Genomic DNA, 21,594 nt, shown 5'->3' with positions numbered 1-21,594 from the left:
TCTAATTGTCTCTTCCACAGTTTGTCTGCATTGGCAGGAGAGCCTAACTGCAGACATGAGCTCTAAACCATGACAATTAGACAAAAAAAAGTGTTTTCTGCCAGCTATCAATTCTGAACAGATTTTGAATGCCAAGTATAATACTATGTTGTTTTCTACAATTGTTTCTTAATACGGAAAAATATGTAGACGCAAGATCTTGACAGAATTTGCTTCACAGAAAAAAGTTTCCCAACATTTGTGCAACATTTCAAAACCATTTTAAATGTTTCTAAAGTGCCTGTAATTTGTCCCAGATTTCTTACTACTGGATTTTACTGGGCTTCTGTTACAGAGTTTAACTGTTTCACCCAGCACTGATAAGCTCTGGAACAGAGTTAATAGGGCTGAGCTTTAATTTAGTATTGTTTTGAAAAAACAATTTCTCGCACCTTTTGCTCTTATCCAGTGACTTAAGAACTTAAGGACAGTGTACATTACTTATTTTGTTTTGCCTTACTAATAAGAACAGTATTCAGTTTGAGTCAAAATCCAAAGGAGAGGATACAAGTAAGCAGCAGATCTGCAGAGACTTTTCAGTCCAAAAAACATGAAAACTGTACAGCTTTGCTGATATGTGTTAATATTTTTGTCACAACCTTTTTAGAAATGGGACAGATTGTAAATCTCTGACAGGTGAAGAGTAGGCCTGTCATAATAATCAACGAATCAATTAATTGCATGATAAATTGAAACAAACTCAACTATTTCCATTGGCATAATTTATTGTTTCTCTCTTTTTTTTCTCTTTCTACCAAAAACTGGAACACAAAAGTCTTCAGTTTGGTGCTTTTGTCTCAACCAGCCCTTTGCTGAAGGACAATTTTGTTTACAAAGACTTCAAAATTCATTTTATTTGTTGTTTTGTTTATTTATTTTGGATATTTAAAATGTCTTCCAGTTCCAGTGTTAAATGTTCATTAAAATTTTAAGTTTAATGATCTTTTAGAATGTGCTCTTTCACTATTATTTTGTCATTACCATTATATCACTTAAAAGTGGTCTCAAAACAACAATATTATTGATTATCGCAATAACTTCTCTAACAATTTATCGTCCAGCAAAATTTGTCATCGTGACAAACCTAGTGAAGGGTGAACAACAGGCTTATCCTCTCTTAGCAATCTGTTACAGAGCAACAGATGGATTACCATCGATAATATTTCTAGTATGTAAAACTGTATAGGGTTTGTCCGATACTTGATGAATCAGAATATTGTGAAAAGACATAAACTGTAGAGACGTGACATTAAATTGTCTGGTGACAACAGCAAAGGATCTGCAGCTTGGTCAGCCTTGACTGATGATTGGTTAGTTGGAAACTCAAATATCATATCTTTTTTCAGTCAGTGAATGCACCATATTAAGCACTGACATCGACACTCTTGATACAGACTATTATATTTTAGTCATTCTGTCTTGAATAAATGTAATTTAGCTCTACTGACAACATGGTCACCTTTGTCATCTTAGCAACTGAGTTGTACTGATATGTAATAATGTCAATATAATAACAGAAATAATAATATATAAAACGTAATTAGGTAATTCTCCACAAAAGGAAATGACAGCTGGCTTTTCTACTGTTGATATGTCTGGTAAAAACACAGCTGTGCACTGAACATCTGTTTCGTTTCATCATCTGACAGACATAGTTCAGCATTTTTGCGCTTGATACAATAATGTGGTATGTGACATAGAAATCAGTTTTTTCTTTTGTGGTTTTTTCACTTGGGGGGAAAAAAACATAAAAATTAGTCTCAGAATAAATAGGTGGCGTCATTCACTTTTTGTTTTATTTGACTCATTTGTTTTAGCTGCGCTTGATAAAAGAAGGAGAACTCTGTGCACATCCTGAAAGAAAAGGCCTTAAATTTGAATGAAAACATATGAAGGAGCAACTTAATGCCCAGGAGCTCTAATGACTAATCAACCAACCACTTCTTCCGAACATGGCCCTGAAGACATTGCTGCCTAAAAAGGTAGACTTTCCAGCATGAGTCTGTGTCTTGTTGCTTGGCAGACAACGTGAAAGGAGTTTAAACATGACAAATGGCAAATTCAGAAGAAGAAAGCCAGAGAAAAAGGAGGTGAACTAGTCAGCTTTGCAGAAATGGAAAACAGTGGACAAAAAGTCTCTGTGCTTGATTATAACCAAAAGCAACGTCACAGTCCTGCTAGACATCCTCAAAACAGCAGCTAGCAGAGCGCTCCGCTTTGATGACGAAGATAATAACAAACAGCTCCTCTCAGCATGTGCCCTGATTTCCTGAAGAATCAAGATACCATAATTTAAGTTCTCACGCTCTGAAAATATGCTGTGAAAAAAAAAAAACTCAAACTAAAAATATTACACCATAAATGCTACTGTGATCCTGTCAGTAATTAATTACATGTGTCTCACTGTTTCCAGTCACGGTTGTGAGCAGTTAAAACATCTGTGAACACGAGTATCCTGCTGCGTCGGTGACGTCAAAGACAACACCGTGCTCATGACATCACCTGGCCAAAACGTTTTACTGTGTGTTCAACCCATATGTTAGTAAACCTCTCTGCACATTGTTCTCAGAAAGCTTTGCCATGCACTCGGAGCCAGACACATAGTTCTGAGCATCCACGGTTTGCAGACATCCCCACCAACCCACACACAGGCTTTTGCAGATGTCAGCAGGCCGTGATCTCACAGCAAAGCCTGAGTCACAGTTTTTTGTTTTTTTGTTTTTTTTATGACATCCACACACTCATTGCAAAGCCAAAATATTGTACAAACATTATTGATTTATTGCTTAAAAATGACAGTCCACATTTAATGTGCTCTCTCAGAACACACAAGTCACAGGGCACAGACAAAACAAAGCAAAAACAACAGGGATGTCGAGGAGATAGATGTGTACTTTTGCTGTCTGTGGAAGTGCACAGCTGGTGGCAACAAACTTGAAAGTGGAACTGGAATTGCTGTGAAGACACAGAGGTGGGCTAAATACAAGTCATGCTTGCATAACTTACCTTCCACTTCAAAATGATCAAATTTCTTCCGAAAATCAAAACAAAATAGACAAAATGTGTGGCTGTAAAATAAAAACTTTTGAAAAAGTTTAAGGGGCTGCAAGGGGGGGGAATTCTTTGATGACGTGCATTATATGATAGTTGGATAATCTTTCCAGAAGAACACATGGAGCGGGTGGATTTCACTTATTTCACTTTGGGAAACAAAATGACGCAGAGAAAAAGGATGAAAAAGAAAAAAAAAAAATCTGGCTTTAAAGCGTTTAGCCAGGAATCTGAAGTGGAGACAAAGCGCTGATGGGACAGGTAGAGGCAAGAGAACCAGGGTAGACATTCACTCATCCACTTAATTCATAGAACGCTGTGTTCACCTACTTATCCATTTATCCACTTCCTGTCTGAAATGCTGGTTATTCAGTTAGCACAAACTAGCTATTATGATGTCACCTATAGTTGGCCTCGGATTCAAAGAAAAGATCCTGGGCTCCAGCTCTCTAACACATACTCAGATGACAGCTTATTCAACCCCTTCCTCGCCCCTAAATTCCTCCATTCAATCACCACTCACTCACTTAAATCATCTCTCTTCTCTGTGCAAAGAAGGGAGGACGATTTACATTTTTTCACCGTGCTGTGGGGTTAGCAGCTAAGCATGAGGACAACTTTGTTAGATTTCTGAGGGTGTTCTTATTGTGCAGTCTTGTCTTCTGAAGGGATAAATGACATAGCAGGACCAGGTTAAGAGTAAGGTTGAGAAGTCTTATTTGAAAATGAAGGCACAAAGAATAAATGCGGTGGAGTAATGGCACAACATGACGTGCGTAGCCTTTGGCTCGGGTTCAGAAATCCGACTGTGACTGCACATCAAGGCGAGGAAGACAGTGGCTGTCTCTCTACGACCGAGACAAAACCACAAGGCTTGTAATTTGAGAAAGAAAAGCCAGTGACGGTGGTTGATGTAAAGTGTTTAAAGAAAGCCTGGATTTTTGATGCCTCTCGTTAGTGAATGGAGAAAGGGAGATGCGGCTTCGCGGAGATCTGATAAAAAAGATTGAACGTATGTAAAAAAAATAATAATAATAATAATAATAAATATTTTTTATTAAAAGTGGAAATTTGGTTTGGCCAGGATAGACAGAAACTGCTCTACAGAATAAAAAAGGAGAAACAAAACCTCGGATTCTTTAACAAATGCAATTAAGAAGTTAATCCAGAGCTTGGTGACATTTGGATCAAGGTAAGACTCCCCTCTGGAACACAGAGAAAAATGGCCAAGTACTTTTTTCTCCTTTTAGATCAAACAATGGCCAAACAGCAGTAATGTTCCCAAAGTCAATTTGCCTTGAGTCAAACTTGCTCAGCAAACAGCCCCACCCTTAAAGAATATTATCCTTAAACTCTTCAACTTTTTCTGATGTTGCAAACCACTGGATCAGACTGGATGAAGAGTAAACCATTTCATTGCAGTGCTGGCTGCTGTTGTTGTTATTCTGCTGGAGTCAAAACCCCAGCCCTGGTTTTAACATGTTTTCCTCCAGGATTGCCCTACTTTTAGCTCCATCCATCTTCCCACCAACTCTGGCTACTTTGACTGCGACTGATCAAGAAAAGCATCCCCACAGCATGATACTGCCACCACCATCTTCACTTGTGACACATGATGTGTTTATGTGAGCAAGCGTCAGTTCTGTGCCACGCATAGTGTTTTGCATGAAGGCCAATAACTGTAATGTCTGTCTCATCTGTGCACCTTCTTTTAAATGTTTGGTTTGTTTTCTACATTGTTTGTGAAAAAAATTCAAAATTGGGCTTCTTATGACATTCTTCTTTATGGTTTTCTTCTTGCCTCTCTCGCATAAAGGACAGATTTGTAGCCATCACAAAACAAAAGCATTTTATATGCGGACTATATTTAATACATTGATGCCTTCTGAAAGCAGTTAAGGGAGGTGAGGATACTTTTCAAAACACTATAATATCAACTGTATATGCCTGTAGTGAAGAGAAGTATGTAACAAAATAAACAGGAAGCAGAGTGTTGGTTGCTTAATGAATGAGCGTGTGAGTCTGCTATTGTTTTTAAGAGTGCCTCCATCTTCCTGCATGCACTCCATAGCTGCAAATAGAGTTGCTAAATATCCTGAGGCAGGAATTTTTCAGTGGCCTCTAATCCAGTTTGCTCATGAATGAATCCTGAAAAGGACTGTGTGTAAATAAAGTTCTCAACAGAATGGGATTAATGGGAGGCAGAAGCCGGGGAAATATGCTCACTTAATTAGTCATTAGCACTTTTTTCCCTCTTATTTCGTTATCTATAATCTGACTAACCAATACGTCCAGTAAACCTTAAATGATTCATAAAGTGAAATGCTGACACCCTAACTATCCATTTCCAAAAGAGAAAAGGCAGGAAGAAAGATCATTCAGAGAACAGAGGAAACTGGAAAAATCAACAGTTCTGCACATAAACCTCAAAGTTCAGACTTGGGTGGAGATTTGGTCGTGTGCAAAACATTAACTGTGTGTGTGTGAATACCTGACCTATTTCTTTGGGGTGTGCGACTTTGTATCAGTTAAAGGTCAGGATAATATGACTCATCTGAAGACCCATCAGTAATGGAAACTGAACTGATCGGTCTCTCTCTCTCTCTGACCGTGTCTCAATGGGGGGATATGTGTGTCTATGTGGGGGTGTGTGTGTGTGTGTGTGTAGGGGTGTGCGTGTGTGTGTGTGTGTGTGTGTGCGTGCATGGGTGCGTGTGTGTGTGTGTGTGTGTGTGTGTGTGTGTGTGTGTGTGTGCGTGCGTGCGTGCGTGCGTGCGTGCGTGCGTGCGTGCGTGCGTGTGTGTGTGTGTGTGTGTGTGTGTGTGTGTGTGCGTGCATGTGTGTGTGCGTGCTGATGAAGTTGCTCAGTTACTCACATGTAATGCTGTCGTTGGGTGTTGTGTTGCAACTACCTCCATCACCATCGCCATCTAATAACCTTTTAGGGGTGCCATTCACCCTCAATATGAGGGGCTCAGTGTAGGTGTAGGCCTCATCTGCAAAAGCAAACACACAAACAGGTACATAAAGATAAGCATTAAAAAAAAGAGGGTAATGCACAAAATATCTATTTTAGATAGAGTGGGTTTGCATCCCTTTTCAGATTCCAAATTTTATTTCGTATTAAATATCCACAGGAAAGCTATTTCCATCATTTCCCATCTACCAGCACTTAATTAATTAGAAGAGAGTAGTTTTGCTGACTTCAACAAAGCCAGATTTTGTCTGTGTGTTGGTGAGTGCTCTGTCCTAAACCTCCATCTGGAAGCAGTTAAATCCAACCCCTTGTGGCTGTTTAGGGGTCTATGTGAAAGCTTGTGAAATCTGTGTTGATCCGTGTGTGTGCGTGAGTGTGTGCGTGTGTCTGTTTGAGTTGGGGAGTAAATATATATGTTCAAAATGTACACATAAGAGGACATCCACGTGATACACATGCAGTAAGTATTACAGGTTGTATGTGTTCAGAGACACCATACAGTCCACTAATGAAGACGGTTTTTTCAAACACACAGAGACAACACAGGGGCCTTCAAAGCGAGGCAGGCGCAGGCCTCTGAGAGGTGCAGACTCATTCCTGGGTAAATGGGAGCCAGCTGGGCTTGATAAATACACACAAACCGAGCCACGTCCTGTGCGTGGACTCAACACTTCCCGGCTATGTTTATTTACTCTATCCGCTCTCTCACTTCTCTATCTGTCCTCTCCTACATGTCCCCTGGCTTTTCCCCGTACTCTCAATTTCACATTCCTCTGCACATTTGAATTAATTCAATGGGCTGATAGACACTATTTTGGCAGAGCACATCATCTCTGAAGAGGCTGAGATGCACACACATTCCTGTGAAGAACCTGAAGACTTGTCGCTATTTCACTTTTAGCCAAGAGTCACTTATATTCTGGCTGCTGCCCATCTCCAGCTGTCTATAGGCATCATAGAAAGATTGCAAGTCCATCGCAGAGATGAACAGAACAAACAACCATGCACACATGGTCAGACATAAGGGTAATGTAGTGAGAATCAATAAATTATCATGTATGTCTTTGGACTGTGGGGAAGAGAAAACACATGCTGAAGGAGAACATGCTAACTCTAATGATTCAAACCCAGAAAACCCATTTTATTGCTGCAAGGCAACTGTGCTAACGACAACTTAAAATAGTAAAGTAGTGTTGACTTTAGTCCATTTAAAACAGCCCAGTACATAAAAATGTTACAAAACCTGAAGTAAACTTCTACGTTGTGCATTTTGCCCAGTATCACTGTTGAAACTAAATATTAATGACACCAGAGATTACCAGTGTTGCAACACAATCTGAGATCCATGTAACACAGACTGTGTTGTGAAACAGACCTGAGACGCAGTCTATTGTCAGTGTCTTGTGCAAACATGACACGGAGCAAAGGCGAGAACAAATCGTTACTTGAATGCCAATTATTCCTATTTACACAAACAAGACAGCTGTGCAGGAATTCATGAACTTTAGCTGAGGGAAGTTTTTATTTATTTATTTAGCAAATTTGCAAAATATAAGAGACCAAAAGCTAAACAAAATGAACAGACTTGCAAGGAACCATTGGCAGGTTATAGAATGCAGGTTTTTGTAATAGTGTTTATACTTAACTAATGTTAAGTATAACTAAAACAAGTATCAGCAAAATAAAAATTATAACCGTACGGCTAAATACTGGTTACGAAAAATTCTAACAAAAAATGAAAAAACTTTGACTATAATGAATATGTTAAACGCTGCATATTATAAAAAAACAAAATGCCAGATTAAAAAAATAAATACTACATGTTGTTTTTAATTGAAATGTGGTTTTCTTAATTGTGTTAGAAATTATTTTACAATACAAGAAATTTGTTTTAAAAACAATGACAACTTTTTAGTTAAAGAGAATGCTAAGACCTGTTTTATTTTTCTAATATATGTGAACTTGATGTCATTTGCTGTAACTTGCCATCATCGGCGTGTGAATGTGTCTGTGAATGGAAATGACTGATTTCATTGTAAAGCATCTTTAAGAATCCTTTGAGTATTGACTGATGCAATTTCATTTCACACAAAAACATTTTGTCATTATGTTGCAGATCTTGTCTCTGACATGTGGACAGTGTTTTGTGATAACTATTGGATGCAAAAGAATAATTCTGATTTTTGAGCTATTAAAAACTTTTTATGTAGATTTGAAATGGAAAAAAAATTATAAGTGCTTGTTAATTGATTTTCTTTTTAGTGCAACAGGAGAATGACAAAAAAATTCCTAAAGTTTTTATAGCAAAGAACAACTAAATATAAAAATGATCAAATACAATCGTAATAAAATTATGCCATTTATTTCTATGCACAGCTTTTTAAATATAAATCTTCATTGTCCTAGATTATTGAGAAATATACCCTTTATTTTACCTGATCAGATTTCAGGTGCCTGCAGGGCGGTATGATCTAAAAGTATATGGCTTCTGACTTAACTAGCCTCTTTTTTTTTTGTAAACATTTAAACCACAATTGTTGAACCTGAGCACTCTACCACTAAAGCTGTGGTGCCATTCAAGTTCCCCTTCAACCAGTTGCGTGCTGGCACCAACAACAAACCCACCAGCCCACTCAACCTCCGGGCCGTTTCTGAGATCTGAAAACGATGAGACTAATCAAAATCAGACGGGAGCAATAGAGAACGGGTTGTGTGTTTATGTTTTAGGATGAACATGTGTGCTTGTTTGTGACCGTGCACCGACGTCTCTTTGATGTGTAGCTGCAATACGGTGTATGTACGCGTGTCAGGAGCCTTAAAGGGGTGACTCAAAGGAACTGCAATCCTCCAAGTAAACAATTAACCGTTAAAACAAAGTCATATGTATCCCACAGGGTAATGATTAGTTCAAACACACAGCATACACACTGACACTATTTAGATGAGAAGGCAAACGGTTTGACATATCCTGCAACAGCTGCAGGGGAGAAAATCCTGCTGCTTCTCAGATAAAATGAGCTTGTTTTTCAGAAAACCATTCAGACATTTTTCTGTTTGTTTCCTTTCCCATTCCCCTTAAAATTCTTTCTACAGCTTTGAAAATGACCTTATAAAGCTTTTTTTTTCCATTCACATTTTGTTTAATAACACCCACAAATGTCAATGTGTTTTGTAGGAGTTTAATGTCATAGCTCAGTTGAACCACCTTTGACTGTGAATACATCTGCAAACGTTTTAGAGAACCTTTTAAATGAAGTCTAAAACAGTTTTGCCAATTCTTCACAAAATCTTTTTATTGTAGCATTTTGAATCTAAGTGGAAAATGCAAAATCATATCTTGAAAGATAATATTGAAAAGAAAAAACTTGTGTTTTTAAATCTCTATAAATAAAAATGTTATAAGTGTGACATATTTACACATATTTACAGTGTGATGTATTTAATCACATCTACATATATGGTTTTAGAACCGTCTGCATTTATAACTCCAAATGTTTGTGGTATTTCTGTACTGATGTACAGACTGACATTTTTTCCCATTCATCTTTCTTTAACAGTTTAAGAATCTGTTAACATCAATGTTTTAGGTTTTGCCACAGATTAGACTGAGATGAGAACTAATTTGAATTTAAGTCTGGATTTTTTACTTGGCCCTTCTAACACATGGATAAACTTTGAAACCTGCAATTCTTGTTTATGGGTTGCTTTCCTCCTGGAAAGTGAATTTCTCCCAAATCCTTTAATGCTTTTCATTAAGGCCAAAAGTTCAATTTTGGCCTTAATGAAAAGCTACTGACTTACATTTAATTTATTCTGAATCTGCAGGTTGCAGAGCTGAATGAACAGTGGTTCATAAAATGTTCAAAGCCTCATACATTGTTAAATAGACTAACTGATTCAATCTTCCCTGCTCACTAATGTTCTCTGACAAACTTCTGAGACTATCACAGACCAGTTGCAGTGAAACTGAAGTTAAACTAGACCCTATTCACTGATTAGGTGGCATTTAAAAGAGCTGAAGCTGAATGCATTGTAAATTTTTTTCATTTTTATTTGTAAAATACATTTGAAAACCAAAATTGTACTGCTTTGCGACGATCTATCATGTAAAATCTCAATAAAATAAATTGAAATCTGGGGTTCTAATGTAACAAGACGTGCAAATATTCACGACACCTGAATAATCCTGGAGTGCAGATAGAGAGAGGTGTCAACAGGAACCATATATGGACTTTCTTAACACCTATAAAGAAGGAATTAGGCATACACAAATACACCACAGGTGGTAATTAGGTAAAACATTTATTTTGTGGTGTTGGATGTTTCAGCTGGATTTGTTTAACCACTTTAGACCTAAACACAAAATCTTACATTGCCTGTATCAAGAGGGCACCTCTGGGTTTTATTTGGGCCAAGTTGCACTTTATTGTATTTTTTATGCACAAGCTAACTCATTAAAAAGAAAAAAAAATCTGAATATATGCACATCCACTGCTGCTAATTAGAGTTCTAATTTAGATATTTTAAGTATTTGAATAATTTATTTGAATTGAAGGTTTAGCCGCAGATCAACACGAGTTATAAGATAAGATGCCATACTAACTATGTGGCCGGCAGTAAACACTGAAACCAACTCAAACTATGTGCAACTACTAAGATCTTTATCAAGAAAAAAATTACGAAACAAAAGGAACACCCAGCTAGAGAAGTGGTGTGGGCTCTTTCACTACCCGTCAGCAAATAATCATGCATACATAGACAAAGAAATGAAAAGAAAAAAGGGTGCAATTCTTAGGCTGCACTCTTGCCAAGAGCAAACAGAAGCATGCGCACACATACACACACACTCCCACACACACACACACACACACACACACATACACACACACTCCCACACACACACACACACACACACACACTGAGTGCTGCATTGGAATATGTCCAGAATCAGAGATTACAGTGAGAGAAAGAAGACGTGTAAGCTCATTAAAGACAAAAAACTGTCTGCAGATGAACAGGCTTTTGGGTAATTTAACTGTGTGTCTTTGTCTCCTCTGGGCCATGAGAAAACACAGCCACTTACATGACAGCTATACACCACACAAGCACAGTAAAGAATAAGGAGTAATTTTAAGATGTAATATTAACACAGTGTTATAATAAAGTGTTGGCAAAGACATCAGCAGCCAAAATAAATAAATACAAATAAATAAATAAGATTATGCCAGAAGGAATCAATAGATTTAACTTCAAACTGGTTTGCACTTGTATTAATTTATCTTCATGTTAAAGTCTGTGCCAGATCGTACTCTCAGCAAGAACCTGGATGGTCCCTGCAGGGTCTCTGAGAGGTCTATCATTCTCCATCCTGCATAATGAGAAGTGCAAAGAGATCCCTTACGCACCCCAGATTAGGGAAGCTGTGCACTTGTCGTTATGCAGGAAAGACTGAGAATTTCCCGAATCTCTGTGGTAACATTATGGTGGCACTACGTCTGAAGGAGGAACCTGATAGCAGCAGGGGAGGCACATCCAACAGCAGGCAGGCATTGCATGCTTTGGTGTAATTTGCTCATCAGAGAATTTGAAGGAGGACTGGTCTCATGCCAATCTAGCCACAACCACACTAGAGTGGCACCGCATCAAGTAAGTCATTGTGACGCCTCTGGCACTGCAACTGCAATTCCTATGGCATCCTAGAGCTGCTCTTGCTGCAACAAAAACTCACCATGCTTTACATATTTGCTTAAAGCATGGTGAGGATAAGACAAAACGGAGCAGACTCAGGTTTTATAACGCACAACTCATATACACACAGCTTCAGGGACCAGAGCCTTTGTTCAATGGGCTCACAATGAGCAGAAAAACATTTTTTGGTGTATGATTTTGTCTGATTGCTCTCGACTAGAAATGCCCACAGACACCTCCGTAAGTTTAAAATTACTGTGTAGGATGAAATGATGAAAATACTGATTATTCTTCCTTCTCTGCCACAAAGCTTAAACAGGTGGTTGAGGGACAGAAAATTATAAAATATTAAAAATAGCTTGAGGAAAATTCTGCAGACTGTGTGAAAACCTTTAAATACAGTCATGATATCTGTAATATGTAGAATATCCAGAAAAGCACAACGGAGAAACCTGTGAATCGACAACTGAAAGGTCAGTAGACTTATGCTTCTTTTCACTCTGAAAGCAGATCTCCAAAATTGCTGTGAAGTTGGATTGTTCTTGGAATGTCTGAAAACAATAGAACACTCTTTAATTAGTGTGAATGGAGCCTTACAGTCTGAGTAGTCTGTGCTTTATTTTCTTACCCTGATCAGGCAGATTTTATGTTTCGTGAATTCAGCTTGTGAAAGGTTAAACAGGGTTGCTTGCAGTTTCCTCCTCTTTCCTGCTGTGTGTGCCTAGTCACCTTCAGTGATCCTAAAACCTCTCATTTCCTGGTGAGATTTGTAATTCTTGAAGTAATGTCTCAATCTACCACTTGCCCTTCTACATGCTGGATAAACCATCAGTAACTCTAAAGGAAGTTGAACATCAGGCATCTAAATGAGATGCCTAATCTTGTGGCTTCTTTTCATGTGAAGAGGCAGCAGCCTAATTCTGAGCTCTCCTTCAGTTCCTATCTCACAGCCAAGCTGCCCTATTCAAACAAAGCTACTTTCAGCGATCCTCCTATACCCGTAATTTTGGTCATCACCTAAGTCGTGTAACTTAAAGTGAATATTATAAGATCAACACAGTTGTTTTTTTTGTTTTTTTACTTTAGATTTGTGTGAATCTCTCAAGTTCAATCTTTCAAGAAAGAGGTTTACATATCCAGCTTTTGCAAATGCAGAATTAAAATCTAATCATATGCAAGAGGAACATTCTTACCACTGCTACAGACAATGTACTATTGTTGAGATTTATATAAGTAAAAATAATATTTATTATTACTACTTCAAAGACTACTAAAAGATAAAAGATGAAATCATCTTGAAAGCTTGAAAATATATGACAGGCCGCACATAGATGCATAGCTTTAATGTCAAATAATTTGATCATGTTTCTAACTAAGGGGCAGCCAATTTAATCAAGAAGATGAAGAGTCCTTTCTTGGCTGCACCACTTGGCAGACCGATCATGTGGGATGTTAGCGTAACCAAAAAATGCCAGCCAGGAGATCTACAACAGGCATAGACATGAAATCTGATGTTCCAAGATAAGACATTTCTCTTATGTCTGAAAATGTTTTCTGTGCCAATCACAAAGGATAACCATCCCAGACCTCTAGATCTGTGAAAAACATATTTGACTTTTAGCTGAGAACACAAACAGTTTTCACTTTGCTTATCATTTTAGTCACCCAAGTCTACACTACGAGAGTATCCTGACAAGCCCGGAAAGCACATGTAGATGGATGCCGACTACAACTATTATGTCTGTGTTGTATTTCATACCAGAGGTGTTGGATTAAAAGTGTGAAAAGTGAAAAAACAAGAGAATTTTCTGTTAGTTTATAGAGACACACTCGGAAGAAAATGAGACTGGACAGGCCACCAAAGTAGCTACAGCAACAGCAAGACAAGGTTCTCAGCTCTTCTTTTTTGTTTTTGCAAGGTGGTAGAGGAAAATATAGTATGCTCATTTTTGTTGTTCAAATATGCAGTAAAAATTCCTCAAACTCTTCCTGGTTTATTTTGATCTCTGCAGGAAACCAAATTAGACACAAGGCTCAACAAACCTCAGGCATAAAAAAAGGGATGAGTGAGGAAACAGCCACATCCACACACTGAAGCAAAGAGCAGAAACATAAAATATATGCATAAATGGTTCAGTTATGTTAAGAATAAAGAGGACATATATTTTAAAAATAATAATAATTTTAGCATGTTTGTCAATTTGCCCTTTGAAGAGTTTATTGAAACTAAACTGCTTTTTATGCTTACATTACAGCGTAACTATAATAGAAACACTTAAATAAATACCTTCTCAACATAGACATATTGGTTACATCAGTGGCAAGATAAATTACAAGGGTGGAGAAAGGCTGTTCCAAACCACCCACAATGCAGCTGTGTTATTTGAACATACACTACATGTAGTCATACTCTCACTTCATATAAACATACAAAAACCCCTTTAAATTGCTCAGGGTATATGTTGCAGGAGAAAATATGAAGCATGTCACAATAACATTTATATGTTATATGCATAAACATAAAGATTTTAGTGGTGATGATTTTTTTTAACTTGTTTCAACAACAACAGATGGCCTATTTGGCCACATTTACACATGACATTCTGTTTTTAATTAAATGTAAAATAAAATAGATATGTTTTTTATATGTTACTTTTTTTATTACTGTTTTTGAGAGAAGTCTATCATATTTCAAATCTGGAAAAACATCTTGGTTAAGTAAAAATAATTTTACATTTTAATCTGCCAGGTGTACTAATAATTAACATTTTAGGGAATAAAAGTTCAAAAAAGTCAATAATACTCCCCCGCCCCCCCGCCCCCCCACCTCCTTTAAATTTCTTGCATTTTTAATTTTTTTATTTTTTATTTTTAACCAAAAACACTTAAAACGTTTTTTAAATGCATGCTAAAGGAAATTACAATGAAAAAACAGGAAATTCTGAAAGTTGTCAGGGGCAGAGTATGTTAGATTATGCATTTAAGACTTTTTGTGGAAGAAGTATTTTATTAGAGTACATATAACTTGGATCCTTGTGGATGTAAAAAGACAAGTTTTATTTTCAGTGTGGTGCTGTTCTGTTAGTGATATGAGACTTTTAACGGTAATTTGGACATTATTTTGTGTTTCTTTCTCCACATTTACGATTATATAAGTCATTGGATATCCATCCATCCATTTTCTTTACACCCTTGTCCCTTAATGGGGTCGGGAGGGGTGCTGGTGCCTCTCCAGCTAACGTTCCGGGCGAGAGGCGGGGTACACCCTGGACAGGTCGCCAGTCTGTCACAGGGCAACACTGAGACACACAGGACAAACAACCATGCACACACACACTCATACCTAGGGGCAATTTGGAGAGGCCAATTAACCTGACAGTCATGTTTTTGAACTGTGGGAGACCGGAGTACCCGGAGAAAACCCACGCATGCACAGGGAGAACATGCAAACTCCATGCAGAAAGACCGGGGCCGGGAATCGAACCCAGAACCTTCTTGCTGCAAGGCAACAGCTCTACCAACTGCGCCACTGTGCAGCCCGTCATTGGTTATATATATATATATATATATATATATATATATATATATATATATATATATATATATATATATATATATATATATATATATATATATATATATATATATATATAATATATATATATATATATAATTATTTTATTTTATTTTTTTCTGCTTTGTTGTTGAATGAGTGCAGAGTTGTTCATATTTGATTGCTACGTCCCAAAGTTATGACTTATGGATGATTCAGAGTATATCATGACAGGAGATTAAGTGCAGCTGATTCACAACGCGTCTTCGTCATGTGGGAGGTCGCCTAGTGGAAGTCCAAACTCCTAACTTTCTGACAACAATACAAATATCTTATCATTGATCCGGTGGCAACTTTGTTACACCGGTTTTAAAGAGTATCAAAACAGTGATCAGAAGGGGTCTTTCTTTCTTTGTTTGACCTCCGACATCTTCAACCCGTGGTAATGACCCTAATTAAGTCATAACTCTTATACTGGGAGCTCAAAGCTGTATTCATTAAAATTGTAATTTTTTATATGAATGACATTTTTTGATGAGTAAAACAGACATAAAAAAAGCCATTTAGAAAGAAAAGTTGAGACAGAGAGGGAAATAGAGAAGAGAATGGTGGGATAATTATTGTTCGTAAAAGAGACCAGAGGAGCTTAGCACGTGGTGAAAGGCTCCTGTTAAACACACATACTACCTTGTTGTATCTTCCTGCTTAAGTGACAGCAACTCTCTCAACAAGCAAGAGAAGCACAGATCTATCAACACAGACACAACAAAATGTTGGTCCTGTACTAATGAAGTAGGAATTTCTTCTGTCTGGAAAATACTCCTATCTGGGAACCAGGAGGTATGCAACTTGCATAGCATATTATAAACGCCGGCTTTATGCCAATGCTGCTACCTCTGTGTCATGGCTCAAACTCATAGCAGAGACAAATTAACAATGGGTGTGAACATAAACAGTCACAGACAGATCACCTGCAAAAAGTGAATCTCAAATAAAGGCATAACAAATATTTGTGAAACAATGTCCCCAACCCTGTGTGTCAGAACAGCGTCAATTTGTTGCAACAAAAGCATCTGCGTTTTGATTTGTCTGTTTCTTGGACTAACAATATGTCAAGCCTAAATATGAAGCCGAGAAATGAATTATGGATTTCCATAACAGAATATCAAATTTGTGGAAATTTTTATTCTCAGTAACACAACTCAAGTGAAGAAAAAATTAACAAAGATCAAACAGAGACAGAATTTACCTCGGGTCAGACTCTGACAGTCCCCAAATAAGCAGACCTACAAAATTTGATCTGTCTTTAAAATTGGACTGATTTAATTATACATGTCTGTATATAAATCTGATTTATTTGATTTTTAAAGTGCCTTAAGATGGCATTTGTTATAAACTGGTACTACATAAAAGCCTGAGTAGAATTTTATTGAGTCTAGACAGACATTAATAGATAATATAGTCAAAAATAGAATGACTAATTAAAGACTATTTATACTAATAAAACATAAAGTGAATAACTCTACACTGATGTCTAAATATTATATTGAGACATGCATAAAAATCCTAATCTAATTAACTAGTCAAATCTGGGTTGGAATATACAAAACTTTAATATATTCGTGAAAAAAATAGGATTTTTAGTTTTCTCAAAAATATTTCTATATATATCTTGTTCTTGTGAAACTACTATTGCTTATAGCCTTTATGTTGTAAGAAGGACTGCTTACAACATATGCATGGTTATATATGCACGATTGATTATATATGCACGATTGATGCATATGTTTGTGACCTTGCTCACAGTTTGGTTTGGCTTCACCAATCTTTCCTTCACCTTGATTCACCTACTAACTGTGAACTGCACACACATTGTGGTGGTAAAAGAATCTACACTCAACTCTGTCTTTGCTCCCAGAGGAGCACACCCCCCCCCCCCCCCCAGGTAAAAATAGCACAGAAAAGACAGCATGTTTGGGCACAATCCACATGTTTAATTATTGTAAAGGTCCTGAGGAATCATCATTAACTTCGATGCCATACTTATACTCATAGCGGTTAACCACAGTGCTGTGAAACAGAGATGTCAATGTGATACGAAAAATATTTTCTGCCCTAATCATGGCCAGTTGAATGGTGCCTTTAAAAAGCAAGCAAAAACAAATATAAAACACTATAAAATACATGCAGCAGCAATGAAAGATTTTTGCGGCAGGTTCCCGTGACAACAAGCCACTTAAATCTCTGCACACTACTCTGTCTGTAAACCACACCTATACTAATTACCTCATAAGACCTGCACCCTGATATACACTTAGTGCAGATGTTTTCTCTGCAAAACTTGATTGAACTTGAACCATAATTGGCCAATCCTGGGTGAGTCATTCAGATACATAACAGCCCTGAGCTGAGTCCACATCGTCCTGTTCCCACCCCACGTTGTCAGTCATCCCTTAGCATGACAAAACTCACAAAGAGGGAAGGGTCACGGGTTCATTCTCTAACTCCCACGAGCCCCATTGTGGCATTTCAGTGTTCCACTGGGCTGAATTGGTCCTGACCCCACAGATCATCCAAGGCGGTACATCACCTGAATATACAACTGTTGTGCCTGTCAGTGAAAATGCCTTGGACCTAATGAATCACCATTACTTCTAGGAAAAACACTGAATTGTTTTTGTTTTATTTTTTGGTCAGAGACGCTACCAAAGTGTAGGCATTGTTTTGTTTTTTTTTACATACAGAAGAAAACAAACTTCCACCTGTATACCCTTTCATAGAGGTGGATAAAAAGATTAACTTTAAATTACGTGGCTGGCTTGCAAAGAAAGCATTATACAAAGCATACAGCTGCTTCGTGTATCCAACCATACAGAGATAAACTTCCTACCTCCACAGGCAGCAGCGTCATTGTGAGTCACATACCCAAATACAAGATGACTAAAGAAAGACCTGCCCAATAAAGCCTCATGTTTCACCACTTGGTGTTGTTGTTTTTCCCCAAAGATTTTGCTAAGCATGTTCACATCATGTCCGTCGTCTTCAGAGGAATAAGAGGCATGAGCTGTGTCTGTGTACAAAAAGCTGATATGTGATTATTTTTATTCTTGAAATAAACTGATAAACTGAATTGAATAAACTGAATAAAACTGAATTTTGTTTTCATTGTTTTTGCATTCTATTATGTTGCTGACACGAAAACAAATTAGAGAAGTTTTTTCTTGTTTTTTTCTGCTTGCTGTTCTATTTAAAAAAAAAGCCTAGTCTCTGCTCTCTGTTCCTTTTTAAGCATTCATATTAATGAATGCTTAATAAAAATGCGCTTGCATTTTTTTGATCAAAAATGCAAGCGCACCTCAGTGCAGATTGACAAGAAAATTATCATTCAAATTCCCATAAAAAATATTTAACCCATATCATAAATAGATTCCTTTGACACAGAGTGAAATATTTCAAGTATTTATGTCAATTAATCTTCAATATTATGGCTCAGAACTAATAAAATTAATCTTTGTAAAGATAGGATAATACATGCGACAAGTTAAAATTTTATGTTTAAGACAGAAATAGTATATTATGACAATTGTATGGCATAAAATCACGGGGAGGATTGTAAAACACAAAAGGTCAAGAAGCTTCCTGTCCACAGAGAAAAGTAGAGAGGAAAAAAAGTTGCACAAGAAATAGGAATAACCACAGCAAAGAGAGGATGTTTCCAGGACATGGGCAACAACTCATAAGACACATCAGAAGTGTCTTGTCTGGTTTGTCTGGACTGTTGGGCCAAACTCCTCTTTTTGAGATGAAAGTCTGGTTTTTATTTCAGGCAGGGCGCCTGCTGGTGTCCAGTTTGTTTCCTCAAATCAAAAGTCACCAGAATGTCTACCAACAGAATCTAGTACCTACTTTAATGGCAAGGGTATCACAGAGAGCAACAGCTCAGCAAGCTCACTTGAAATGAGTTTGCTGAACAAATTAATAGGAAAATGAGACACAAGAGCCAACAATGCAGACAAACTGGAGGCCACAATGAAAAAAACATGGGGTTTCTTAACCCATCAACAGAGGCACAGGCCCATCACCTCCATGCCACGTGGCATTGATGCAGTAATTTAAGCAAAAGAAACCTTGACCAAAGATTGAGTGCCAATATTGTACAGTAAAGGGTCATGCATTGCAGTAGGCAAACATTTCGTTGTTAAAGATCAGTTATTTATTGGTCTTGTGCAATGTTCACATTTTCTGAAATAGTACATTTTGATTCTCATTAAATGTGTTGCAATGAATTAATAGAAATACTTTTTTAAAAATACATCACTCTGTATGAAATGAATTAGTTTCATTTTTTCAACTACCAAAATAGGTCATACTTTCTTCATAATATCCAAATTAATGAACAAGGCCTTTAATTGTCGATTTTCTCTGGGACGTTTTGTCTCTTACCTTCACCAGGAAAGGGGGCTGGACTTGTAGAGCTGCTCTCACTCTCTGTGCATGAACTTGGAGCTGGCAGGTCAGGGTTTTCATTATCAGGTTGCTCTGCGGAGATGGTAATGGCACTCCTCTCCTCATCCATGGGCGTGGGCCTGCTGTTCAGGGAGGAGGTGAATGAGCCTGAAGCAACAAGACCGTCCGAACAAATTGGCTACATGACCTCTTTGAATCAAAAACGCAACATCTGAACATGACGTCAGTATGAGTAGTGGCCACTAAGATGGATATGCAATAAGCTCTTTTGAAATAAGTAACCAGCTGTAAAGTTTTCATCTTTCACCATTTCAGGTAGATACACCATCTCTGCCATTCATCTTAAGGCAAACAGTCTGATGTCTGCTGCAAACTCTGACTGGGCATGTTTTCTTGCCAGGTAATTTCCTCAGATTTAATATATTTTCGTAACTTTTTTCTGTTAAATTAAACACAACTCTATTCATTCTAATCAAGTTGTACCGAATCTATCAAATAAACATTAGCTGGAAGATGGCAGGAATGCACAACCATAACTTGCCCAAAAATAACTCTCTGAACCCTTGAAGGCATAAGGAAACACCATGACACTACATGTTCTGACAGTAAATAGCTTTTGGCTGCATATGAGAGGAATTCTATAGATATTTCAAAATAGTCTGTAACAATTGAAAAGTAAATCTAGTGTAGTAAAACTACTGGACACTGAGACAGACTCATTTATTTAAAAGCCTTTTAACAAGTATGGTTTGACGTGACTGCAGAACTCTTTTAAGAAGACACAAGTAGGTTTTCAGTGAATATTACAGAGTTTAGTGCACAAAATACATTTTTCAGTACACAACATTGTATCTATATTACCTCAAAAGAATATATATTTTTGAAAACACACAAAATACTTCAATTTCTGTTATGAAGTGTTACTACATATACTAAATTTTACAAATCAAATACGGATATCATTTCCCTCCTGCTGTGCTGAATAAAATGTTCTAAAGAAATGTCCATTAAAATACGCTAATAAAAATATATAGTAGATTCACATTAAACTCATTAACTTTCACATTAACTTTAATTAATGTGTATTGTTTACCGTTGTCCGATTTATGTCTAAATCTAAGAATTTTGGATTCTGAGCTGGATGATAACATCTAGTTTATATTCTGTAAAAGGTTGAGACTATATTAGATAATAAACATTTTACTTTCGAGTGAAATTGGTGGCGTAGAATCAATTAGCAATTTGTTAGCTGTTAATAACAAAGATGTGCAACCACTGCAATTAACTTGACAAACAAATAAGTAAATTAGCAAAACACATAAGTAGCCTATCAATTTACCTTGCGGATACATTAAAACAAGAGAACTTTCAGTGTTCCGTTTAAAGATATATTTCGCCTAGTTCCTCGTAAATGTGTTTTGTTCGCCAGTTTTTGAAGGCCTCGGGCAAAATACGAAACAGCTCTAAAGTTCTGCCTCACGTGCAGCCAAGGAACGGGCGCGCGCCCCACCAGTCAAACCAGCTCAGCTGGGCAGCTGTTTGCGCGCTCCCGTGGCAACAACGCTGCTCTCACTGCCCGACAAAAAGTTTTGACAATACACAGCGAAGTTCAGAGAAATAAACGCTCAAAAAGAGGACATTCGTTAGAGCCACGTTCACAAATATACGGCCACAAAAAACCGCGACAGGCTTGGCCATAAACTTCTGAAATAGCGAAACGTTTGTAAAAGTTTCGGGAAAAAAGAAAAATCTTCGTACGACGTGCCAAATTTAAACACGTTCCGTGAGAAGCTGCAAGCGCCTTAAACTATTATATTCG

The 21,594-nt window shown here is 37.3% G+C and overlaps 1 protein-coding gene across 3 annotated transcripts in view; it reads right to left on the bottom strand.

Moving 5' to 3' along the window:
* Positions 1–21,594, bottom strand: part of mdfi (MyoD family inhibitor) — a 28,807-nt gene that overhangs the window by 6,132 nt on the left and 1,081 nt on the right. Inside the window, exons 2-3 of one of the 3 annotated variants that reach the window (XM_081607265.1) lie at positions 19,752–19,922; positions 5,967–6,086 (exon numbers count right to left, since the gene is read on the bottom strand). In XM_081607265.1, coding sequence (XP_081463391.1) covers positions 5,967–6,086; positions 19,752–19,884 — 253 coding nt within the window. In that variant the 5' untranslated portion in view covers positions 19,885–19,922. The remainder of the gene's footprint in view (positions 1–5,966; positions 6,087–19,751; positions 19,923–21,594) is intronic. The other 2 variants (XM_008409260.3, XM_008409259.3) reach the window with 2 other exon arrangements.

The sequence above is a fragment of the Poecilia reticulata genome, chromosome 5 (genome assembly GCF_904066995.2).
Source record: "Poecilia reticulata chromosome 5, P_reticulata-male-v2, whole genome shotgun sequence".
Lineage (NCBI taxonomy): Eukaryota > Metazoa > Chordata > Actinopteri > Cyprinodontiformes > Poeciliidae > Poecilia > Poecilia reticulata.
This window is presented reverse-complemented; position numbering and strand designations above follow the sequence as displayed.